Source organism: Sorex araneus, chromosome X (genome assembly GCF_027595985.1).
Source record: "Sorex araneus isolate mSorAra2 chromosome X, mSorAra2.pri, whole genome shotgun sequence".
Classification (NCBI taxonomy): Eukaryota; Metazoa; Chordata; class Mammalia; order Eulipotyphla; family Soricidae; genus Sorex; species Sorex araneus.
The window spans coordinates 223164982-223192351 of record NC_073313.1 but is presented as its reverse complement, the minus strand read 5'-3'; the positions used below and the strand labels follow the sequence as shown (position 1 = coordinate 223192351).

General features: G+C 39.2%; 1 protein-coding gene and 1 pseudogene across 3 annotated transcripts in view; both read left to right on the top strand.

Annotated features, from left to right (window-relative positions):
- HIBCH (3-hydroxyisobutyryl-CoA hydrolase) overlaps positions 1-27370 on the top strand; it is a 74088-nt gene that overhangs the window by 22730 nt on the left and 23988 nt on the right. For all 3 annotated transcript variants that reach the window (XM_055121858.1, XM_055121859.1, XM_055121857.1), the window contains exons 5-9: positions 252-332; positions 2988-3040; positions 14086-14164; positions 22787-22932; positions 25534-25620. In XM_055121858.1, the coding sequence (XP_054977833.1) occupies positions 252-332; positions 2988-3040; positions 14086-14164; positions 22787-22932; positions 25534-25620 (446 nt within the window). The remainder of the gene's footprint in view (positions 1-251; positions 333-2987; positions 3041-14085; positions 14165-22786; positions 22933-25533; positions 25621-27370) is intronic.
- On the top strand, positions 3185-3287 carry LOC129400209 (U6atac minor spliceosomal RNA; annotated as a pseudogene).

Sequence of the window (27370 nt, the reverse complement as noted above, 5' to 3'; positions counted from 1 at the left end):
TTTAAAACTTTAAAAAGTCACTCTAGAATTTCCCTTCAGTATTTGGGAAAGACAAGTGAAGAGAGGCTGCTAAAATCTCAGGGCTGAGTTAATAGAGATGTTACTTGTGCCCACTCCAGTAAATCTATGAACAACGGCATGACAGTGATACAGTGACAGTGATTTGATATCATGATTTTTAAAGTAATTTTTGTTGCTGTATTGACTAAAAAACACATTACATTTTTTATTGTTGTTTTCTTTTTTTGTAGCTGTCTCAGAAGCTGGAAAGGCAAAACAGCAATTAGCTAAAGACTTCTTCAGAGAAGAGTATATACTGAACAATGCGATAGGTATGTATGTTCTATTGAGTGCTTTGAAAACTGAGTCAAAGAACCTGCACAGAAAGAATTATTAAAAATGTAATCAATAGGCACTTATTTACTCTTTTATATACCATTTTCCAGACATAAAGCTGATTGAATTATTCTGACCATACATCCCAAAATAATTTATTCTTCAATATCGGCAGGCTATACTAACAGTATATTTGTTATAAAATTGCTATGTTATAAAATCGAAAAGAATGTATTCTAATCATATGTACTTTCTTGGAAAAGGAAAAACTGAAGTCCTAGTTTACCGTATTAAATGAAATAGAATTTCCTAATCCTAAAGGAACTCTGGAAGAGAAATTGACCTTCCATGTTCTATTGGTAGTGGAGCAGAAACATACTTCTCTTTAATGCTGTTTTTTTAAAATTTTTTGTTGTTGTTATTGTTTTTCTTGTGTGCCATGGATTATTTCCAGAGCCTTATAGACAGATGCAAGGCACCCACTTGGTTCTGTTCCATTACCTGAGTCTGTCTTTATTCCACTGCCACACAGTCTTGTTTATAACTACAGCTTTTTAGAGTAATTTAACGTTGGGAAGAGAAAAGCCTCTCTCATTTTCATTTTTCCCCAGGATGGCTTTGACTATTCAGGTAGTTTTATTACTCCATATGAATTTTAGTGGTATTTGGTTCATGTCCTCAAAAAGTGCCTTGGCAATAGTATAGCAGGTAGGGTGCTTGCCTTAAATGTGGCTGACCTGGATTTGATCCCTGACACCCGGTATAGTCCCCTGAGTCTTCCAGGAGTGATCCCTGAGTGCAGAGCCAGGGGGTATAACCAGATGTGGCTCCCAAACAAAAATAAAACCGGGGGAAAAAAAGTGCCTTGAAGATTTTTACGGGGACTGCTTCTCATCCTATCAATCCATAAGCAGGGGATGTGTTTCCATTTTCTTGTGTCTTCTCTTTCTTTCAATAGAGATTTTTAGTTTTCTCTGTATAAGTCTTTCACCTCTTTATGGAGTTTGATTTTCAGGTACTTGATTTTTGGGAGAACAATAGTGAACAAAAATTTTCTTTCTTTTCTTTCCATTGTTTGCATATAGAAATGCCATGGATTTCTGCATTTTGATTTTATAACCTTTACTGTGTGCATGCGTTGTTTCTAGGGAGAGAGAGGGAGAGAGAGAGAGAGAGAGAGAGAGAGAGAGAGAGAGAGAGAGAGAGAGAGAGAGAGAGAGAGAGAGAGAGAGAGGAAGGAGGAAGGGAGGGAGGGGGGAGGGAGGGAGAAAGGGGCTTTTCAAGTATAAATATTATACAATCCACAAATAGTCTTCTTGCCTAGTTGCTGTCATAGGGACTTCCAATAATTTGTTGAATTATACTTGTAAGAGTGGACAACCTTGTCTAGTGCTTGATCTTCGGGGAAAAAAACTTTTAGTTTTTCTCCGAAAAATTTTTTTTCGGGGCTGGAGTGATAGTGCAGTGGGTAGAGCGTTTGCCTTGTTTGCGGCCGACCCAGGTTCGATTCCCAGCATCCCATATGGTCCCCTGAGCACCACCAGGAGTAATTCCTGAGTGCAGAGCCAGGAGTGACCCCTGTGCATCGCCAGGTGTGACCCAAAAAAAGCAAAAAAAAAAAATGTTCTTTTTTTCAGTTGAGTTCATAATGTTAGCTGTGGTTTATGGAAAGTTCCCTTTTATTCTCATTTGTTTCTAGGAATTTTTTTATTTCTTCTGATTGCATATGGTCCCCTGAGCACCACCAGGAGTAATTCCTGAGTGCAGAGCCAGGAGTGACCCCTGTGCATCGCCAGGTGTGACCCAAAAAAGCAAAAAAAAAAAATGTTCTTTTTTTCAGTTGAGTTCATAATGTTAGCTGTGGTTTATGGAAAGTTCCCTTTTATTCTCATTTGTTTCTAGGAATTTTTTTATTTCTTCTGATTGCATTTTTACCTACTGGTTGTTCATTAACAATCTGTTTAGTTGTGAGTTTTACCCTACTTTCTGTTTTGGATTAATTTCCTCTTCCAAAGTGTTGTAGTCTGAGAAGACACTTGATATGATTTTTGTCTTCTTGATTTTACGGAGACTTGTTTTGTGTCCCACCATATGGTCATTTTTTGTCTTGGAGAATGTCCCGTGTGCATTGCAGAAGAATACATATTTGAATTTTGGGGGTGGAAAGTTTTAATGCCTGTCTACTAGGCTCATCTCTCCCATTTCTTCCTTGAAGGTCAATTTTTTATTTATTGATTTTTTTTGCCTAGTTGATCTATCTATGGTGAGAAGTGGGTATTAAAATCATTTATTTTTATAAAATATAAAATTAAGCATTTTAATCAATAAAGAATTTTGCAGATTTTGGTTTTTTATATCTAAAAAACTTCCAATATTTTATATCTAAATATATATATGAAAATTATTTATGTGTGTATGTGTTAAGTGATAATAATGAGTAGATGAACGGGATGGGATTGTTTATAGATTGACATTTCAAAAATGACACATTAATGGAAAATGATGTTTTACAAATTGTGCTTTAAATCTACTTTATTTCATGCAAAAATTTTAAGAAGATAGTTCTATTACATGCAATATGGCTTTCAGAAAAAGTAAAATACTATGTTTCAAACATTTGAAACTAATTACAGCCTTATTCTTTTTTTCAGATTCTTGCAAGAAACCATATGTTGCATTTATTCATGGAATTACAATGGGTGGGGTAAGTGGATCCACTGATAGGAGATGTATTAAAAATAAGTTAATAATTATTAAATGTAAGTGAAGTGATTAAAAGATTTGGAATATACTGTTTGTTCATAGCACTTCTAGACCATCTCAGTCCAAGCAAATTTGTTTTTGTTACATGTTCTTAAATGAGAGAAGGTTAGCACTCCCCTTGACAAGGATGGAAGAGGCTTCGGCCTGCAACACACTCTTTTACCCTTATCTAATTATCAAGTGTTTTAAAACAACAGAACTGTGTATGTGTGTATATTATGGAGATGGAAGAGAGAGAGAATTCATGCTTTTTCTGCTCATATTGAAAATGATGGCTTCTAACAGCCTCAGGAAAGAAACTGCTGTGGAGTTATTTTAATACTGATTAGTGGGGATGTGGTTACCTAAATTGTACCTATTACACAAATATTTGCTCAGTAAAGGCATTTGAATTCCTTGTTTCAGTGTTTGTTTTATGAGTTATTTGTTGGTGCCAAAGATTCAGCACACGGCTTCATGCATTTGAGGTTTGAGCTCTATTGCTGAGTCATACCCCAGCCCATCATTTGGATTCTTTAGTAGTTTTCTAGTATTGCATTTCTATCAATTGACATTTTTTTTGGTGTGTATTTGTACTATTACTAAGAATTATAAAATGTTACTGACATTGTATAACTTGATCTGGATTGGGGAAAAAAAGATATAAGAAATGACTGCAGAAAAATTGTTAAATTGTACAGCACTGCCTATTACACAGATAAGCCTTATTGAAAAAAAGAAAAAGAAAGTGAAAGGTGACAATGGGCTTTCATGACAGCGAGAGGTAGGCTTTACAGAGGTAGCAGGAGACCAGAGAGAAGAAATTGAAAAATTCTACATATTTAGTGTTTCATAGATTAAGTCACTGGAGATGTAAGAAGACAGTCCCCGCTTCTTTAGCAGGACTATACAAAATAATCCTCTTAGACACCAGAAAATTCTTCGATCTTACACATTGTTTTGGGATGTGATTTTACTTGCAGGATCAAAAGCAGTCTATACCTTCCTGCTAGCTGGCAGGTACTGAGCATACGTTGATTTTGCTTTTTTTGGTCAAGAAGTGTTAGAACAGGGAAAGTAGAAGCTCTGTGAAAAATGAAAATTACTGCAGAGTAAGAGGAAGGAAAAGAAGCAGGAATTGGAGGAAGAGCTGCAGTATGACTATGACTACAACCAAGAAAAAGAATAAAAATGAAAATTGGCGTATTTAATCAGATGTACAAAGACATGGCACTGCTGAAATATTGACGCCCTAGGGAATCAGTGAGCTCAGATGAAAGGATAACAGATTTATAAGGAGAATGGGTAACGGAGGGATGGCTGGCAACTAAAACGTAATAGTGGGATTCACATTTTATACCTTTGAAGGTATAGATTTTGGAACCAAATTGAATATTACAGATAAGAAAGTTGTATTCTGTGGAGGATAGACTTGAGAAGCTGGGGCCAGAGAGATAGTACAAGTGAGGTGCTCACTTGCCTTGCACAAGTCCTGACCCTATATGTGTTTCCCTGAGCCCTGCTAGGAGTGATCCTGAACCCTGCTAGGAGTGATCTTAAATGCAGAGCCAGGAGTAAGCCCTGAGTGAGGCTGAGTGTGACCCTAAGACCAAACCAAACCAGACTAATTTGAGAAGCTCTCACCAAAGAACAAGGATACAAATGATGAGAATAAGTGTTTTTTTTTTTTCTTTTTGGGTCACACCTGGCTATGCTCAGGGGTTACTTTTGGCTTTGCACTCAGGAATTAGACCTGGCGGTGCTCGGGGAACCATATGGAATGCTGGGAATCGAACCCAGGTGGTCGTGTGCAAGTCAAACGCCCTACCCGCTGTACTATTTTGCTCTAGCCCCCAAGAATAGGTCTTTCGAGGAATGGATGGGAAAAATTTTGGGAGCCCAGTAAAAGAATGCTAAGTAATTCTGTTAGAGTAAATCAGACACTTGAAAAAGAAGTGATGGTCAGATATAATCAGAAATGACTTTATTTTTTTTAATTTTATTTTTATAAAGTTGTTCACAATTATTTATTGCATTCAGTCTTCCAGCTCCAGTCCCACCACTATTACACCTTCCTATCACCATTATTTTGAATTTTCCTACCATCACCCAAACCTGCTTTAAAGGCAGAACCTAAATAATTTATTTTGTATTGCTTGTTATGAATAATCTGCTAAAAATGATCCCAAAAGTTTTCCTTAAAGGATGGTGTGTGAAAATTGTTGCATCATACCTTGGAGCCATTAGGCCCTTATATAAGAGATTACTAACATGTTGTTACAGGTTCAGCCTCATGTGCTAATATGTATTTCTTTTTTTCACCAAGATTGATTTCTACTTTACACCCCATCAAATGTGGGGTGCTACTCTTGATACATTAGTGGTATACATTCATGGCCATGTGCTCCATGAATTCTAAAATTTTAAATAGGATGATAGAACTGGAGTCAAATTTTTAACTGGAAGGTGACTTTGGGGTCCAGAGGCATGTCTGCAGCTTGTTGCTCTCTTTTGAGATTTATTTGTGTGTCTCTGGATCCTGGCTGTTAATGAGCTTATGTGATAACAGAGGCAGTTCGTGGGCATGACTGCCAGGCTCCTGGAAGAACAGGGAGATGGGGGATGTTACCCATTCCTGACTCCCTGCAAGCCTAGAGATTTCAGTCACAAACACATACCAGGGATTTTTAGCAGATTCATTCTCGTGTGTTGAAAAATTCTACATGTGTTGGGGGCTGGTCCTGAGCCTGTGGAAGTCGACTGCGAGCATGGTGGTAATTGGGTTATGGAGGTTTTTGGCTGCCAGGGCTCTGTTGGGGCAGGTGGTGTGCTCATCCCCTCACCTCCAAGGTGCCCCTGATGAACTTACCCTGGCATGGGGTGTGGAGGCCTAGAAATGACTTTCTATTATATAATAGAACAATTTTTGTTTGTTTTGTTTTTGAGTCACACTCCTGGCTCTGAGTTCAGAAATCACTCCAGATGGGCTTAAACCCCAGTCAGCCATATGCAAGGCAAGTGCCCCACCCTCTGCATTGTCTCGCTGGCCCTATAATAAAACAATTGAAAAAAAAACCTTCAAGCCTGAGATTTGTGTAGTTAATGGTAATACAGCATTTTAGATATACTGGTGAGAAGAGAACTTCACCCATATAAAACCCACATGTGGGCTGCACTCAGCAGTAAAGAATCCTGGCCGGCGGGCACCATAATGCCGGATAATACTCCGGACCCCAAATCGAGCCAATAACACTGGGATGCCCCTGATGGAGCAGGTGCAGTCTCCCCATCTTCTCCAGAATGAATCCCAGCGACTGTGAGCTTCTACAAACATTGCTCCGGTATGTGGGGACCAGGACTATTTCTTTGAACCGCACAGCCTCGTCTCCTGATATACAAAGTGAGCAATGGAAAATAGATGATCTAGCATCTGCCCCTAGAAGGCAGGCTTTTATAGTGGTGGGAATAGCCAAGTGAAATATAATGCCCCAAACTATAGAGTATCTGAACAATTGTCTGCTGTAGAGGCAGGGTAAGGACTGACATGGAAAAGGAGGGGATAATGGGGATATTGGTAGTGAAAAGTTTGCACTGGTGGAGGGATGGGTGGTCGATTATTGTATTGCTGAGTATCAAACATGCGGCTTTGAGCAGAAATGCGCCTGGTTTCAGGAGCCAGACCACCCCAGGTGGGAATGGGTTTTGTGCCTTGGCCTATTTCCCCTGGTGGCTCAGTTGTTGCTGCCACCTTCCAGAGGCCTAGTGACAGCCAGGGAGGGGCCTGCAGTGATGAGGAATTCAGGGCATCACGGCATGGGGGCATAGCCAGCCCTTCCCCCTCTTCCCTTCTTCCCCCCTTCCCCCCCACCCCCCGACCCCTCCTATAAGACCCTGAGTTGCCACCCATGAATGAGCCCTCTGGCTGCTGATCGAGCTGCCTATAGCCATGATCCCAGAGACTCAGAAATGAACTACATTCATATGCTTATTTTATTTTTGGTATTTATGTTTGTCTATATTGTCATTTTTATAGTAGCTTATAAATATTGATCAAATTAATTATCTATAAATGTCAGCATAATGTTGCAAAAATGATTGTTTTGCAATAATGTGAGTGAAAACAATGTCAGAATGCTTAATACACTATAAATATAAGGCATGGTTCAATGTAAAAGAAAAGAAAAATATTCCATACCAGCATTAACTAAAAAAAACTATATGATAGTTTCAATGTCAAATTTAGCATATCTTATTGCAAACATTTTAATTTGAAATAGTATGCTTTATAAATTATAAAATAGATATAACAAAAATTATTGTATGTTTCTAATTAGAGCATTTTCTGTGGCTTTAGTGATGTGGCTTTTTTCTTACGCCTGTTTGTTTTTGAATATTATTATTTCTAAATGAGTATTATTGAGCCCAGGGGTGACATTATTTTCCTCCCCAAAATGGATGACTTTTGTTTTCAATAGACATAGGCAAAGAAAGTAGTATTTCTAGATCATCTCAATCCAGTTAGGAATGGGAGGACTTGCAGGCAAACTTCACTCTGGTTGAGGGCTGGTTTGCATCCAGGCCCTTCTTACTTGAAGATGGAGTCTCTAGTGACCCACTCATGTATCGGATTCTATTTTTTTTAAATTTATTTTATTGAATCACCATGTGGAAAGTTACAAAGTTCTCAGACTTATGTCTCAGTTATACAATGCTCAAACACCTGTCCCTTCACCAGTGCCCATATTTCACCACCAAAAACCCCAGTATAGTTCCCACCCCCAGCCCCCCACCCCCACCTGCGTAACTGATAAATTTCACTTTTCTCTTTACCTTGATTACATTCCATATTTCAACACAAAACTCACTATTATTGTTGGAGTTTCAACACAGACTCACTATTTTTGTTGGAATTTATCCCCCAAGAATACAGCCCTATTGACAAGGAAATATTTGATAATTAGTTTTCCACTCATGAGAATGAAGAGATAAAAAGTCATGTGGCCGCGGTAGTGGTTTACAATTTCTGTATTTTAGTAATTAAGTCCAGGGAGAGTTAAGTTGGAAATTGAATCATTTCCCTTCCTGGAGCAGCATGGAGCAAAAGCTTAGTTCACAGTCTGGATACATGGTGGCAAGCACTCGCTGGAACCCCAAGTCATATAGCTCGCTCTGGCTCCTGCTCGTTCGGCAGCCACACGGCTGTGCAAAGGCATGGCCACCCGGGTCGAATCTCGGCCGGAGCCCAATCTCTGGCCCTGGCCCGAGACTGCCCAGGCGTCCTGCTGTTTCAAGTTCAAAGCACATTTTTTTTTCCGCGCCACAAAGTTCATACCTGCTGAAAGGACCCATAAAATGTCTGACACCATGCCTCCTCCGGGAGGGAAGAGAGACCAAGGAAGAAGGATATTTCCTCCATTAGCCGGCGTGGGGTGTAGCAGATTCTAAATTCCAAGCATTCCCTCACTTTAAAACTTAGCAACTTTTTACCCCTTTAGCATCACTGTCAGATTCTGAAAATAACGTTAGCTACTAGTAATCTATAGGGAGAAGATATTTTATAAATACACTTTAGAAACAACCAGTTTAAAACAGAATTTGAGGTTGAACTGGATTATTTAATGAGTTCCTAGCATATAGTATGAAAATGAAGCTAAAACTGAAAAATGATGGGAATAAGCTGCTGAGTATCTGAAATAACTCTACTGCTATGATATTTTCAAACATTAAAGTATGTTGTGGACCTAGGGATGTGTTTTACATTTGTCTGGGTGCACTCTACGCTCCTAGCCCCTCGAACCAGCATGTCTGGCAACCCTGAGCACCACAACAGTGAAAGTCAGGTCCACATTCTTGGAACATAATAAAGACATGCTCCCCACCCGCCTTTGTTAAGGGAAAGGCTTCCCTTTCTCTGGAATCCTTTAGCACTACCCTGCATGCCTTTCCTTTCCCTTCTCTTAAAGTCTTTTCTGAATTCCGAAAAAGAAAAAAGAAAAGAACTTTCCTTTTTTTTTTTTCCGAAGGGAAAGAAAGTTGTGTCTTGCAAAAACAGTGGAAAGCCCTTGTGTGGAAATAAACAAAGCAGTCCCCAAAAATTTGAGCACACTTATTTTGTTTGTTTTGAGGCCACACCCAGAGTGTTCAGGGCTCATTCCTGGCCCTGTGTTTAGATTCACTCCTGGAAGGGCTCAGGGTCCTTATGGGATGCAAGGGAAGAACCTGTCCACATTCAAGGCAAGCGTCCTACCCCCTATGCTTTCATCCTAACCTCTTGAACACACTTTGTACAGTATTTGATGATAGAGACATTTAATGAACATGTATACACATATATTTGACATGTATGCATATGATTTGAATATTTCAAAGTAAACTATTCAACCAGTATGAACTCAGTAACAGCAGATCTTATGTGCATCGATTATTTACCATAATTGGCCATAGAATAGTCTTCTCAACATTATTGGTGGATTTAGCTTATGGAATGTGTTGTCTGCCTCTAGCAGAATTAAACTAGCATCTAGTCATGAAAAGGTAATTGGAAAATTCCAAGTTTTTGAAATATAAGCAATATGTCTTGAGGGTGGGAAAGAACTCTAAATACTAAGTATATTGCATGCACAAATAAAAACAGATTAGATTTAAAATTAAGAATTTATGCTTATTCCAAGAAACCAGGAGGAGACAAAAAAAGGAAAGTCACAGGCTTAAAAACGGATGATTGGTAGACTTATGGCTTAGAAAAGAATTATCTCGGGGCTGGAGCACAGTGGGTCGGGTGTTTACCTTGCATGCCGCTGACCCAGATTTGATTCCCAGGTTCCCATATGGTCTCCCAGCATCTCCAGGAGTAATTACTGAGTGCAGAGCCAGGAGTAACCCCTGAGCATCGCTGGGTGTGACCCAAAAACAGAGAGGAAAGAAAAAAGAATTCTCTAAAAAAGTTTATATGTATTTTGTTTTATATGAAGAAAATCTGTTAAGACCAGGGATGTAGCTTAGCAGTACATCCCTTACAAGTAGGTAAAACACTTGACCTACATTTTTTTTTTTTGCCTTTTTTGGGTCACACCTGGCAATGCACAGGGGTTATTCCTGGCTCTGCACTCAGGAACCATCCCTGGCGGTGCTCAGGGGACCATATGGGATGCTGGGAATCGAACCCGGGTTGGCCGCATGCAAGGCAAACGCCCTACCCACTGTGCTATTGCTCCAGCCCCTGACCTGCATTTTTAATGCCCTGGGATAGTTGCCTACCACTCAAAGAAAAATTTTTTCTATCAGTATGTCAACTTAGTGGAAAGTGAACAACATTGACTAGACATTCCACAAAGAGAATGCCCAGATAGCTAACAAACTGAAACAAAAAACAAATCAATCATCAAGGAAATGCAAATTGAAAACACACTGAAATGCAATGTATGTTTCGTAGAATGACTAAGATGTTAGACAATTCCAAATATTGTTAAGAATGTGGAATAACAAACTTGTGCTGCTGATGCCTTATAAATTGAAACTATAGTTTTTGAAAAATGTTAATATGTTAATTTTCAACGAATTAAAATAGTTGATGTGACAATTTTATATATGTGTATATATATGTATATATACATATACTGACTATCAAAATGTGTGCACTTATGCAGCAAAAGATTAAACATTAGAATAATGGTTTAATTATTATTTGTAATAGACTCAAGCTGGAATACTAAGTATCTATTTAGAGTAGAATATATTAATAGATTATTATTTAGGGGTCAGAAAGATACTGCAGCTAGTAGGGTGCTTGCCTGGCATGAGACTCTCTGGGTTTAATGTTTAATTCCCACATCCCCATTGGTTGTGACACCCAAACAAAAAAAGAGCCATGACTTATTGTTTATTTATACAAAGGAATTTGTACAATGAAAAATATCACTATAAACATAAACATGAATTGATTAACAGACTAAAGTTTACACAGCAATTCCTTAATGTAAATCGGTTCTTGAGAACTGACTTTATTATTTTTATTTTGTTTTTTTGATTTTGGGTTACATCTCTGATGCTCAGGGCTTATTCCTGGCTCTGCACTCTGGGATCACTCCTAGTGAGACTTGGGGGACAATATTGGGTGCCGGCCATAAAAACATCACTAATGTTCTGGATAAAGAACCCAAACACTTCTAATATTAGTTTCTATTTATTATTGTCATCAACTCAGCTATTCTAGTCTAGGTTCATGAGTGAATTTAACTGATTTTGGCAACTCAGGGCTCAAAGAAGGAACCAACACTCTACAGGAAAGCCCTCAGTCCTCCCATGACAGGACACACACACACAACACACACACATACTCCCCCCACACACACTCCCATACTAACTCATGTTAGGACATGCCAGTAAACCCAATCTGCACATCTTTATTTTGGAATGTGAGAGTAAACCAGAACACTCACAGAAAATCCACATAGACATGGGGGAACACGCAAACTCCCCACAAATAGTGGCCCTAGGAGGGAATCTTTTTTTTTCTCATCCATAAATGATGTTGAATGAAAAATGATAACTTGGTGCAGTTTATATATCAAGATTAAAACAAGCACAATATTAATTTTATTAGAAGTCAGTTATCTGAAAGATGAACAGAGTAGTGACTAATAAATAGGGTACATAAAATAATTTCTGATAACTATTAAGTGCATTTTGGTTCATATGAGTAGTGGTGATAATCATTATGTTTATACACATCTTACTAATTGTATGTGCATAATATGTATCATGTATCCCTGTAGCTATGTATCACTGTCATCCCATTGCTCAATAACAACAAGTCTCACAATGGAGACGTTACTGGTGCCTGCTTGAGCAAATAGCTATGTATACGACGTGTTAATTAAGAAAGTTTGGATCTGATATGTTCAATGACCAAAGTAAAGGTGAGGAAGGCTGAGGACGGCAGATCCTAAAGATCAGGGAAATAAGAGAGGGAGCTGATCATGTAGGATATTGTCAGTCACAGGGAAAAATTTCATACTACTACTACATGATGGAAAGTCACTGGAGATTTGGGGGCAGGAAAATGACATGACACAATTTTAAAAGTTTACTTTCACTGGTGTGTAGAGGATAGATCTTGGCAAGAAGGAAGAGATTAGCATTGGCAACAGATGATAGTGATTTGAGTTAGAATTATAATGGTGAGGATGGTAAAAGGTAACCGGGCCCAAGATACATCTTCAGATTAAAGCTGCCAAAATGGGGTTGAAGATTATATTTGAAGTAAGAGAAAAGTGGGGAATGATTTTAAGTCTGTGATGTCAAAAATGGAATGCATTCCTTAAAAAGGATTGAGCACTAAAATGATCTAATAGGAAGTTCTATGTAAAATAAATAAACTTAATAGAAAATATATGTTAGAATGTGATCTTGACATAAACTTTGTCATACATATATTTTTCTAATTCGGATATGTTTGTTTACTCAAATGTTTATTTAAAGATGACTGTGAGGGTTGGAGTGATAGTACAGTAGGTAGGGCATTTGCCTTGCACGTGGCTGACCTGAGTTCAATCCCCAGCATCCCATATGGTCCCCCAAGCACCACCAGGAGAGTAATTCATTCTTTCTTTCCTTCTTTCCTCTTCTTTCTTTCTTTCTTTCTTTCTTTCTTTCTTTCTTTCTTTCTTTCTTTCTTTCTTTCTTTCTTTCTTTCTTTCTTTCTTTCTTTCTTTCTTTCTTTCTTCTCTCTTTCTTACTTTCTTCTTTTTATTATTTATTTATTTAATTTATTTATTTTAAAAATTTTATTGAATCACTGTAAGATAGTTACAAGCTTTCATGTTTGGGTTACAATCACAAAATGATCAAACACCCATCCCTCCACCAGTGCACATTCCCCACCACCAATATCCCTGGTATACCCCCCTTTCCCACCGTCCCTTTGCTTCCATGGCAGACAATATTCCCCATACTCTCTCTCTGCTTTGGGGCATTATGGCTTGCAACACAGACACTGAGAGGTCATCATGTTTGGTCCGTTATCTACTTTCGGCACACATCTCCCATCCCTATTGATTCCTCTAGCCATCATTTTCTTAGTGGTCCCTTCTCTATTCCATCTGCCTTTGGCCAGGAGTAATTCTTGAGTGCAGAGCCAGGAGTAACCCCTGAGCATCGCTAGGTATGACCTCCCCCCAAAAAAGCAAAATAATAATAGTAATAATAATAATAATAATAAAAATAAACGACTATGAGGTGGTCCTTTTTGGTGATATTCAAGAAGTCAGAGATACATTTTCAGTCAAATATTTATTTTCTAAAATGTGTTTAGTAATCAGTTTTAATTTTTACTTAGTTCTGTTTTGGGTCACACCTGGTGGCGCTCAGGTGCTATTCCTCCTCTGTGCTCAGGAGTCACCCTAGCATTGCTCAAGGAACACGTACAGTGCAGCAGATTCTACTGGGTTGATGGTGTGCAAGGCAGATACTTTACGCCCTGTACTATCTCCTGAGCCCAGTAACCAGTTTCTAATAGTTATATGGTTGCTTCTGTTAAATGGATCTGAGAAAATGATGTTGTTGTTTTACTTGATGAACTATATGAATTCAAAAGTGTGTTCTGTTAATACAGATACTGATTTTTTCTATAATAGCTTATTTGTGTATTTTGATTACTGGTTTTACTCACAGTACTCAGAGGTTCTGGGAAGAATCAGTATTCTGTAATGCTTCATCTAGTTGAAATGAAAGGGAATTGAAGACAAGGACATAAACCACAACATAGAATATTAGTCAAAAAATCTTTGCTATAACAAATCTATTCCACAACAGAGATACTCTTGTATTTTGTTGTTGCTCAGTATGTTCTTCAGAAATTATGTGATTTAGGCTTTACCTCAGTCTCTCCTGAAACCATTTCCTGTGGGATACGAAGATAATTTATTTGATTTATGTCTGTGCATGTGTTGAACTGATTTTTATGTTTTACAGTATTTTGAAACAATTTGCCTTTTCTTTCCCCCCTAGGGCGTTGGTCTCTCAGTTCATGGGCAATTCCGAGTGGCTACTGAAAAGTCTCTTTTTGCCATGCCAGAAACAGCAATAGGTAACAAAAACAAAAACAAAACCAAACAACACCCCCCCCTTTGAAAGCCCCATATTTTAATTTTTATTCATGTCTTGTTTGTTCTTATTATTACTGTAGGAGCAACACCTGGTGGGGTGGGATGGGGACTGGGACTGTGTTGGTTTTGGGGTCGAAATGCCTGTGTCTACCACTTGCTCCACATCCTTAGCCCAGAACCCATCTTCTTTTTGTGTAAACACACAAAAGAGGAGGGGGCCAGCCGGGGGCTCTGTCTCTCCCACTACCTGCATTCGGTAGTCTCACGCCCTTCCCCCACCCCGGGGGAGGTTGATGGTGATGATGAGGCAGGCGAAGGAAGGAACGAGGGCCAGGCTGGTTGGTCTCAGTTGCAGTTTATTCAAATCTCTGTTCCCGTTCTGCTTCTCTCTCTTGCCCCTGCTCACTCTCACTTCTTTTGCATTGAGCTCTGCTTCGATGTCTCCCCTGCTTCTGTCTGTCTCTCATCTCTGTCTCTATAGTCTCTCCTCTGGTCTCTTCCGACTGCTCTGTCTCTGCTTCTGTGTCTTATCTGTCTGTGTTGTCTCCTTTGCTTCTGTGTCTTCCCGTGTGTCTTCTGTGTCTTCTCTTGTGTCGTCTTCTTCTGTCTCCCCTGTCTTCTTCCTCTGTCTCGTTCTTTTTTCTCGTTCTTCTGTCTCCTTCTTCTGTCTTTTTCTTCTGTCTCCTTCTTCGGTCTCCTTCCTCGGTCTCCTTCTTCCTCTGTCTCCCTTGTCTTCTTCCTCTCCCCCTCAGTGCCCCACAGTCTTAGTTTATATAGCAAATTACATAGAGTGGTGACACAAAGGTGGGTTGAACATTAACAAATCAACGAAGAAGGGTAAAATCATTTCTTGAGATTAACAAAAATCTCATCTAAGGAAATCTCATCTAAGGAGATCCGCTCAAGAGTGGGGTCCAAACAAGGGTGTGTCAGGGTGTCAGCTAGTAATCTGCTTAAATAGTTATAGTAAATTTACTTCTAATATTTCTAGCAATGTCATTCTGTATGAGCACAGTAAGAGTTTTATCAGACTTAAAGTTTGGTTCTTCCTGAGGACATCTCATGATATATTCCAGACCACAGTCCTCAGGCCAGGTTAGTCTTCTTAACCCCAGAAGGGTCCTAGTCTCATCGTTACTTTTGGATCATGACAGCATTGTCCATGATCATGCTCTCAACTTACAGTTGAGTACTGTGGCACTTTGGCCTGGCCCCTTTCGATGCCAGGGTAGCTCAGAGCTTGCCCTGGGTCCATTCTGTCCCTCGTCGGGACCCTGCTTTTGCGGTGCTAGGAACTAAGGGAAACTGAGTTGAGAAAGCAGATGCCCAGGAGTAAATATTATTGGAGTCAATCAACTCCCAAGTTACAAAGCATATTATTAACTGTCTTCCTGTGTCCATACAGAAAGGCCATTGCTCTAAGGTAAACTAAGTTCCCTGCAGCAAGGCTAAAAGGACAAACCCCATGTTCTCCTACACTTTTGATACATTTCAGATTATACTATTAAAGGAATGAATGGAATCTGTGTGATATACTGCACTAAAAGACCTTTAAATAAGTGAATTAGGATAAGAAGATTCCTAAGTATATTTGAAAATATATAAGAGCAAAACTAACGGGAGATACTAGCACATTGAAGTAATTTTAGGTAGAAGATTATGAGGGGTAAATATACTTCTATTCAAATCTACGGTCTATTTTGAGTTAACTTTTATATATGACATGACATATAGAACAAAGGTGTAGATTGATGTTTATTATTTTGCATGTAGAGGAACAGTGGTTTCTGTTCCCATACCATTTATTGAAAATGCTGTTCTTTCTTCCCTCATTGTCTTTGCACCTTTGCCTATATATGTTGATCTTGGCACCAACAATCCAGTCTTGATTACTGTGCTTCCTAGTAAGTTGTGGAGTCGGGTCGTGCTAAACCTCTGCTTTTTACTCTAAGTTTTTTGACTGTCAAGATCCATCTATTTCTGTGGTTTGTACAGTAAGTTGGTCAGTTTGTGTATGTTTGTGGTTGGTGGTGTCTCGGGAGTAGTTAGGTCACGCTAGTTAGGTCACACCCTAGGGTACCCAGAGCTTTCTCCAGGCTCTGTACTCAGAGGTCACTACTGGCTGTGCCACTTTATGAGATGCTGGGGATCAAACCTGGGTCAAACATGTGCTGGGCAAGCACCCTACCTGCCGTACTGTCTCTCCAGCCCAGCACTCTTCAAAGCTCTGAGCAAGGTACATTTCTCCAATTAATTATCTTCCTCAATTTTACTCAGCCCAGTTTTTAGTTTAGTTCAGCATTAGTTCTTATTGTTTCTCTCAACACTAGTTTTTACACATCCTTTGTCAGATTTATCTTACGTACTTTCTTTTTTTTTTTTCTTTTTCTTTTTGGGTCACACCCGGCGATGCACAGGGGTTACTCCTGGCTCTGCACTCAGGAATTACCCCTGGTGGTGCTCAGGGGACCATATGGGATGCTGGGAATCGAACCCGGGTTGGCTGCGTGCAAGGCAAATGCCCTACCCGCTATGCTATCACTCCAGCTCCCTATCTTACATACTTTCTGTTGTATAATGCTAATATAAGTGGTAGTTAAAAATTTTAGCTTATATTTTTAAAATTTAATCCTTAGATTAGACAACCTCTTATTGTCTAGTTCTCCATCTTGGAGAACCCAGCAAGCTACAGAGAGCATCCTGCCCACATGGCAGAGCCTGGCAAGCTCCCTGTGGAGTATTCGATATGCCAAAAACAGTAACAATGCTGGGTCTCATTCCCCTGACCCTGAAAGAGCCTCCAACGCGGCACATTGGAAAGGATGAGTAAAGAGAGGCTGCTAAAATCTCAGGCTAAGATAAATGGAGATGTTACTGGCACCCGCTCAAGCAAATCAATGAATAACAGGATGACAGTGATACAGTGAATCCTTAGATTTTAGTTATCAGTATCTAGCAGTGCATCTTTTTTTGGGTGTGAGTCTATATACTGCATACTCGCTAACATCACTTATTAGTCCTAGCAGATTTTTTCCCCTCTAGATTGCTTTGCATTTTCCAAATAGATAATTTTGTCATTTACCAAGAAATTCAGTTTTACACTTTCATTTCTAAATGGTTACTTTTACTTTCTTTTTTATTGCCTTATTGTACTGGTAGAATGAACCCTCAGTATAATGTTGAATGCAAATGTTGAGAGTAAATAGTGTTAGCTTGTTGATGTTAGGGGAAAACTTTCAATCCTGTTGAGTTTGATGTTTGATGTAGGTCTTTTATAGGTTCCCTTTATCGGAGTGAGAACTGATTTCATTTTATTCCCATATTGCTGTATCACTTGTCACTTGTCATCCTGTTGATCTTTGATTTGCTCGAGCGGGTGCCAGTAACGTCTCCATTTATCCTTGTCGAGTGCTAGTGTAGCCAATGGTATCTGCTCGCTCCAGGAACACGAAGAGCCTCAAACCGTTTGTTCAGGGTTTTGATGAAGAAGTCTGACCATCTCGTAGGTGGGCGACCATGCGGTCTTTTGACTTCCCGTGGAATCCAGTTGGCAACAGCTCTAGTCCAGTGGTCGTCTCTAAATTGCATTATGTGTCCAGCCCATCTTTTTGACGCGTTGGCAAACGAGACAGCATCCCTGATTCTTGATTGTCAACAGAGGTTGGAACTCCAAATTCCTTCTCTCACTTGAGTGAAATGTGATATTCCAAGCATAGCTCCTTTAATTCCTCTTTGAACCTGAATAGCGTTCTCATCCTGTTTGTGTAGGGCCCAGGTCTCTGAGGCGTATGTTGGTGCAGGAAGAATGGTGGAGTCAAAAAGATGTGCTCAAAGCCGGAGACCCATATTGCTGAGGATTTTTAAAAAGTAGATTTTGGATTTTGTCTGTGTGTGTGTGTGTGTGTGTGTGTGTGTGTGTGTGTGTGTGTGTGTGTGTAAAATTAATGACATAGTTGTAGATTTTCTTCCTTAATTACTTAATGATATTTTACTTGAATTGTTTTCTAAACATTAAAACTAAGTCTATATTGCTGAGCTAAATCTCATTCTGGTATATCCTAGTTGTTGTTGTGTTTTTTAAATGTTGGGACTCTGGTATAATGCAGTTTTATTTGGAACTTTTGATTTGTATTCATTTATGGTACTGTTATATGATTTTCTTATAACATCCTTACTTTATTTTGGTAGCAAGGTAATACTGGCTTAATTTTCTGGAAGAATTTGTTTAGAATTTCTACCTATACCTTTTTTTCCCCTTCTGTTTGATAGAATTCCATCTAGACATTGAATTTTCTCAGTGGGCAGTTTCTGTCTATAAATTCCAACTATTAACTTTATTTTATTTGCTGCTTTCTTTATTTAAACACTGTGCTCTACAAAGTTGTTCATAATACAGTTGTTTCAGGCATTCAGTGTTCTAACACCAACCCCTCCACCACTGTGACCTGCCATTCCATTGTCCCTAGTTTTCCATTCACCCCCCCCCCAGTCTAAATTCTAAGCAGATACAAATTTACTTCATACTGATTGTTACAACACAATGACAAATGGATTTATCAGAAAGTAATAAAAGTCAGTTTGTGATCATTGTCCTCTCTCACCATGGTGTTACTACAGTCATTGTCTGAGGAGTTACTAAGGCGGTTGGTGCTGTGTGAGCTTTCTTTGTTACTGTTTTCACTCATTGAGCTTAGTGAGCGTCCACACAACTTCCTTATACCATTAGCTGTGCTTCCATTGGAATGTCAGCACTATGAAATTTGGAGATGTCAGGCAGTTGCACATGCAGTCACACATGCAGCCTCATGCTCCAGACTTGTAAAGCTGGGCCGCTTAGATGTCTGAGGATGTGAGGTGTGGGGGCTGCTGGGGCTCTCTGGAAGGGAGGGCCATGGAGTTTTCCGCCCAGTGAGCCATCTACCTTGGATCATTTGACAGTGTAGTGGCTTGTTGAGCTCTAAAACTATTAAATTTGTATGTTTGTTTTTGTTCAAGTTTTGATACTTTTGGTTTTTTAAGCAGTTTGTCTAATTTATTACTATAAAGTAGTTCATAACAGTCCCTCCTTTTATATATATATAGCTTTTGGGCCATATATATATGTATATATATATGTATATATATATATATATGGTTTTGGGCCACACCTGGTGATACTCAGGGGTTATTCCTGGCTATGCACTCATGGATCTAGCCTGATGGGCTCATAGGACTGTAGGGGGTGCCAGTAACTGAATCTAGGTCATGTGCAAAGAAAATGCCCTTTCCACTGTACTTTCGCTCTGGCCCCATATATTTTTCATCTCTAGAATATAGAGTGATGCTGGCTTTTCACTGTTGCTGTAGGTAAAATGTAGCCTCTCTTTTTTGGGTGTTGGAATATTGTGTGACTGAAACCCAGTCATGAACAACTTTGTAACTGTGTATCTCACAGTGATTCAATATTATAGAAAAAAAGAAGTGTCCTCTTTTTGGGGTTCTGTCTAAATAGAGGTTTATTTTTCTCACAAAAGCAATTGGGGGCACTGGAGCAATAGCACAGCAGGTAGGGCGTTTGCCTTGCACGTGGCCAACCCAGGTTCAATTCCCAGCATCCCATATGGTCCCCTGAGCACTGCCAGGGGTAATTCCTGAGTGCAGAGCCAGGAGTAACCCCTGTGCATTGCTGGTTGTGACCCAAAAAGAAAAAAAGCAATTGGTGTTCTATTTTATGCTTTGGTATTTAATTTTGAAATCTTATTGACACACCATTGCACTATAAGTTTCTGTATAGTGGAAATCAACATCCATATATATTATTTCATTCCTAAAAGTCCCATTCTACCCTTCACTTTAGAGTTGACTCATTTTACCTGATTTATACACCACCTTTTCCTTCTGGTAACCAAAATATGCTATTATAATCTAAAAGTTCCTCTTTTGTTCACATATGTAACTCATATAAGTGAAATCATATGGATTCTTTTCTCTCTTATTTATTTCACTTAATGTATTACCGTTTGGGTTCTATCATGTTGCTGCAAGTGGCAGGATTTTGCCTTTTTGTTTTAATAGCCGAGTAATATTTATTCCATTGTGTATATATGCTACCTCTGGTATATGCAGTCATTTGTTCGTGGGCCACTGGGTTGTTTCAAGTTTTTGTTTAATGTAAATAATGTTCCAGTGAGTGTGGTAGTGCATGTATCTGTCTGATTTAGTGTTTTCCATATTTCTTTCTATAATAACTGAATCATTTTATGTTCCCACCAGCAAAGGTTAACTTCTCCCCATGTTCTCCCCAACACTTGTATTTTTTGTGTTATGAATAATATCCTTTCTCAGAAATGTGAGGTGATATCTCATTGTTCATTTTCCTAAAAATAAGAAATGAGTATTTTTTTGTATTTGATCGTCATCTATATGTCATCTTTGGAAGCATCTCTATTCAGACACGTTGTCTGCTTTCAATGGCAAATTATTTTTGATCTTTTGGTCAAGATTGGTAATACTCAGGGGCTGCTCCTGGCACAGTGCTCTGAGAGAGGTCACTCCTGGCATTGCTGAAAGACCACAAGTTTTTTTTTTAATTTATTTATTTTTAATTAGTGAATCACCGTGAGGGTACAATTACAGATTTATACATTTTTGTGCTCATGTTTCCCCCATACAAAGTTCGAGAACCCATCCCTTCACCAGTGCCCATTCTCCACCACCAGTAAACCCAGCATCCCTCCCACCCTCCCCAGTCCTGTCTCCCCCCACCCCACACTGCCTCTATGGCAGGGTATTCCCTTTTGTTCTCTCTCTCTGATTCAGTGTTGTGGTCTGCAATAAAGGTGTTGCGTGGCCATTGAAAGACCACAAGTTACTGGGGATCAAACCTGAGTCCCCTATGCTATCTCTCCAGTCCTGAGTTTTTTTTTTATTTGCTGTTGTTGAGTTTTATGAGGTTTTTTTTGTGTATGTTGAGTATTATTTGCAAATACATGCTCTTATTTTGATCATAGTGTTTCACTATGCAACTTTCAAATGTTATTTTCCCTTTCCTTCATTTTTATTGGGAGTTGAGATTCGAAACATATTTATAAGGTTGATGTCAAGGAGAGTATCACTTACGAGTTCCTCAGTTTATTTATAGTAATCCATTAATTGATTTCTGGGATTGGTGTTAGTGGTCTAGTTTCATTCCTTTGCATTTGGCTACCCATATTTCCCAGCACTGTTGAGGCAGAAATTTTTCCTTGCACATTGTGGCTCTTGACACTTTTGTCATATATCGATTGTCCATGTATGTGTGGGTTTATTTCTGGGCTGTCAGTTCTATTCCCTTGACTTTTGTGCCTGGCTTTATTACAGTACCTTGCCATTTTAATTTACTTTTGCTTTGTAGTATAATTTGAAGCCAGGGAGCATGATACTTCCATTTTTATTCTTTTCTTGTGGGTTGTTTTGTTATTCAGAATGTCTTGAATTTCCAAGTAAATGTCTTTGTTTACTTGGATAGATGAAATCTATTGTAGTAGGAGAAATGGGGATCAAGAATTGTGTTTTTGCCAGGTGGATATCCCAGATGCCTACAATTCATGTGTTCATGTTTAGAATTAAGATCTAAGCTCTTGATATTCAATGGAAAAATGTAAGTAAATATATCATTTGGGAGTGTATTAGTCTGTTAGGCCTGCCATAATCAAATACCACAAATGAGGTGGTTAAGACATGTATTTCACACAGTTCCAGAGACTGATGTCCAGGATCAAGTCATTAGCATGTTTGGTTTCTCCTGTTACTACTTCGATATTTGCATTCTAGCGAGAGAACATCAGGCCTTATTCATTCAAGGCACTTATCTACTGCCCAACTACTGCCCTGGCATGGCTGGGCTTCTCATGAGGTTGTATCCTGGCATGGCCTTTCTTCTGTGTGTGCCCCTGAGTTCTCCTTTCTTATAAAGATGCAAGATCTGATTTAAATGGTCTCACTGAGGGTTAGGACTTTCAGCATGGAAAACTAGAGGGGACACAGTTCTGTCCATAGCAGGGATGAACATTGATTCCTAAAGCCACAGGAGCTAAGGAAATGTAAAATAAAATTTCCCACAGTAGCCTTGGTGTTTTCCATTAAATGTTATTTGGAAAGAAATTTATTTTAGTTTTTACTTGTTTCAGAGATAGCTAAAAACTAAATTAGTTATATTTACATTAGCCTATGAAAGAAGAATATCAAAGTTAATACCTTGTTGTCTTGTATAGGAATGAAACAAAAAATTTTTGAAGGGGCCAGAGCGATAGCACAGCAGGTAGGGCGTTTGCCTTGCACGCGGCCGACCCGGGTTCGATCCCCGGCTTCCCATATGGTCCCCCAAGCACCGCCAGGAGTAATTCCTGAGTGCAAAGCCAGGAGTAACCCCTGAGCATCGCTGGGTGTGACCCCCAAAAAATTTTTGAAATATACCCCAGTTAAAACTGTTTATTGATACTGACTGAATTATACTTTATTTTATACTATTTTTAATTAAATTTTAACTCCAGTGAGAAATGACCATCTGATCTAAAAACACAGTGAATTATATTTATCCCTTTGATTATATTCATTGTTATATCTTTTTCACTTTTTAAACACAGGATTATTCCCTGATGTGGGTGGAGGTTATTTCTTGCCACGACTTCAAGGAAAACTCGGTTACTTCCTTGCATTAACGGGATTCAGGCTAAAAGGAAGAGATGTCTTAAAAGCAGGAATCGCTACACACTTTGTAGATTTTGAAAAGGTAATTCAATACAATTTAATGCTTGTATTACATATAGTTGGAATAATTCACATTCCCTGCACAAGAGATAGTGTGAATGGTTGTGATTATAGGGTTATTTTGGTAGACATGGGTTTGAATCCTGGATTTGAATCAAGCTGTGTGATCTTGGGGAAGGTGCTAAAGCTCTTCAGTTCCCCTTTTCATCATATGTAAAATTATAATAATGATACTTGGTTTTAAGGCTTTTATGTAACAGAAAGCCCAACTCAAGGTGATTTTACCTTATAGTTCCTATCAGGAGACATAGAATATATTCTGTTTCACCTGGCTTACATCACTCTGATTGAACTGGTTTATATCATGGCTCCTTAAACTTTTTCCACTATAGCAACCCTTGCCCAAGATTCACAACCTCAGTTTTTCAAGTACATACATTTTATACATAGTAAGTAATTTATTATCTATATTTAATTTATATAGCTGGTACAATGGGCTGGAGTGATAGCACGGCGGCAGGGCGTTTGCCTTGCACGAAGCCAACCCGGGTTTGATTCCTCCGTCCCTCTCGGAGAGCCTGGCAAGCTACTGAGAGTATCTTACCCGCATGGCAGAACCTGGCTAGCTACCTGTGGCATATTCGACAGGCCAAAAAGAGTAACCACAAGTCTCCCAATGGAGATGTTACTGGTGCCCACTCGAGCAAATCCATGAGCAACAGGATGACAGCGATGCTGGTATAATAACTTGTATAGATAGAAGTAAATATTAGATCTATTTAAAAAATCATTTATATTTATGTTTTTTATTTTAGTATAGTTTTGGTAACATGTCTATGATTGTGTTAAAGTTTATGGTATTGATAGTCAAAGCTCCTTCATCCCCCTACAACTAGGACCTTTTTCTAATGTTCTTATGCTACTTCCAGCTCCTCATTTCCCCACCCCACCCCACTGCTTCGTAATCTGAGCTTTGTAGTCCTAGGACCAGGGTTTGTCATTGATTCTGTCTTATTTCCTGGTTTGTTTTTTTGTTTTGGGGTCGTAGCTGGTAGTGCTCAGGGCTTACTCCTGGCTCTGTGCTGAGGGATGACTCCTGGTGGGGCTCAGGGAACCGTATGTAGTGCCGGAGATTGAACCTGGATAAGCCATCTGCAAGGCAAGTGGTCTACCCACTGTACTATCTTGCTGATCCATACACTACGCATATACTACAACTTCTTGATTCATTAATCTGTCCTTAAAAATGTGTTGTTTCCTCATCCCCACCTCTCCCCATATCATCCCTATTGTACTAATCACTGCAATGAACACAGATATGCATGTATCTTTTTCAATTAATGGTTTTGTGGTTTGGGGGTAGATGCCAGTAAGTGTTGGGTCATAAACTTGCTCTGTTATTATTATTATTTTTTTATTTTCAGGAATGTTCATACTGTTTTCCGTAGCAGTTTTCACTAGTATGAGATGGTAATTGTTGCTCTCATTAGCATTTCCTTACAATAGCTTATGAAGAATAAGTTTCAGATATTTCTTTGTATTTGGGACATTTTCAGATCTATCAAGTAGGTGATTATGTCTTTGTTCCCTTGATTTGTAGTGGGAAGTAAACATAAGTACTCCATGATCTGGAGCAGACACCTTTGATTGTGGTAGAAGGGGTTAAGGATGGGAGAAAGTGATTCATAACATTCTTCTGTCTTTGTCAGCTTTTCCAGTAATAGCATATGAAGTATATAGACTGTACATATTCACCAGCCTTCGTAGGGAATAACAGAGATGAGTAATACATCAGTGAGGATGCATGGGGTAGAGGAAAGTCCAAAGATGCACTGTCTTGGGGCCAGAGCAATAGCACAGTGGATAGGGTATTTGCCCTGCATGCGGCCAACCTCGGTTCAATCCCTGGCATCCCATATGGCCCCCAAGCACTTCCAGGAGTAATTCATGAGTGCAGAGCCAGGAATAACCCCTGAGCATTGCTTGGGCGTGACCCAAAAGGCAAAGATGCACTGTCTTATCTACTAGAGTACGTGTGATAGATGAGAAAACAGAATACAAAGATATGATTGGATAAGAAGAACTCATTTGTAAGAAAGGACAGGAAGTTTTCTTAAAGGTTGCAACTGTAGAAAGTAGTGTCAGGAAAAGGCATCTGGATAGAAGAAATATTTAATGAGAAGACCACAGGGGCAGCAAAGTATTACTTGCGTTTGGAAAGAAGTTCCATTTAACTAAGCATAGGGATAGGTATATGCAGGATGTAGACAAGGAAGTACATGTGGATATATGTATTATAGTGCTATGCACAGACTATAACTTAATTAAGATCTATAATTCATATATTTGATTCCAGTATTACATTTCAGGTTCTCAGTAGCCAGAGCAAAACAGAAATGAGGATAGATCCTCATTAGTTGCTTTCATTTTTCTTCCTTAAGTCAGCCTTTAGAGAATTTCCTTTAAAGAATTTTCCCTAAGGTATACACATTCAACTTCAGTGAAACTTACTTTAGTGATTCAACTACATAGGAAGCTTTAAAGATTAAAAAATTTCTAAGATTATGCATTTCTAGAATATTTCTCATCTTTTCTTTCTTCTTCCTTTTTTTTTCTCCTTTAGCTGGGTAAGTTAGAGGAAGATTTGTTAGCCCTGAAATCTCCTTCTAAAGAAAATATTGCGGGTGTCTTAGAAACATACCATTCGAAGGTAATTTTTAAATTTTCTACTTCAGTTTAATTTATGGGGACGGGCAAGTGATTGAAAAACTAGAAGTTGGTGAGTATAGCTTGTGGGTGTTAAGTGGATTAGAAGTTATTTACTGTTGATTCCCAAGTGTTAGAACAGCTATCTAAGAAACTGATATGGGGAAACTGGACAGCTTATCTGCTTACTGCTGGTGCATTCAGGGCCTTGTCCTATGCTTGTTTGATACTTTCAAAGGCTTTTTATGATACCCTGACATTTTTATAAAGAAGGTCCAGCGTTGATGCTATTTATGGTCCAGTAGTTGATGCTACTAACGGGAAATTCTAGTGCATATGTGTGTGGTATATTGCAAGCTTTACTGTAGTAATCCTTAGTTTTGTTGTCTAGATTTTCTTGTAAGAGTCATGGATCTATAAAAGTGCTCTATGACTTCTAATTAAACATGATGGATTTACTATATGTTCCCCTCACCAAACCTCATTAAAATTGCAGTAAAGGAATAAAAAAGACATAAAAGTCAGTAGAGTAAAAGAGGAGAAAGTGGCAGGTATGTGATGTCAGGGTTTTGGAAGTTTTAAAGCAGAAAGTTGAGAGCAGCTACTTAGTATCTGAGAACTCTGAAAGCTTAACCTGAAGAAGGGGAAGCCAATACTGAAAAGATAGAACAGCCAGTAAGGCGCTTGTCTTTCATGCAGTTAATCCATCTTTGATCCCTAGCCCCACTTATGGTCTCCTAAGCCCAGGAGTGATCCCTGAGCACAGAGCTAGGAGTAAGCCACGAGCACTGGTAGGTGTGGCTTAAAATGCAAAAAATAGTGGCTAGTGCAGTAGTACAGTGGGTAGGGCATTTGCCTTGAAAACAGCCAACCAGGGCTTGATACCTGACACCCCATAGGGATAGACATCAATCCTGTTCCCTGGTTGTTTCCGGAACTGGCACATGCAATCTCTCTTAGTCAGTTTGGTCAGCTGTCACAAAAATACCATAGACTTTGTGGCTTAAGTAGCAGAAAATGTAACTTCTATAATTCCCAGAGGCTAAAAAGTTTAAGATTAAGGAGGCAGCTGATATCATTACAGTTAAGGCCCTCATAAGAATTCTGACAAATTCTTCCATGCTTTTCCTCCCTCACAGTGAGCAGAGGAGGGAAGTTCCCCTGTGTCTCTTCCATTAGGGGTCACTAATCCTATCATGGGGCTCCTCTCTCGGCGAATATACCTTCCAAAGCCTCCATTCCACTTCCACATATCATCACCTTAGAGATAAGGGTTTCAACATGATATTCCTTGGTGAGAGGACTAATTTTGGGTCCAGAATCTCCTTTCACAGTTGTTCATGTGTCCTTGAGCTCCTGTGTGAAGTAGTGTTTCTGCATCCTGTAGTCCAGGCATTGGGGATAGCAGGGGGTACAGTCGTGGAAAAGTAGGCTTCTCAGGACCCAGTTCAATTCACTGACATACTATAATAATAATGTATCACATATCATGGTACATCAGTGGAAATACAAAAATTTTACTTTTATAGGGCCACACCTGTCATAGCTGGTGGTGTGGGACATGCAGTGCCAGGGAGGGGGCCTGGGGTCTCACATGTGTCAGGCATGTGCTCTGCCACTTGAGCCACAGCCTCAGCCCCATGAGAACATTTTTTGCCTTTGGCATTTTGAGGAGTGAGCCTGGAATAATACACCCTTGTCTGAATTTTGAACATATGGTGGTAGTTATTTATGAGACTGTTGGATGTAATTTC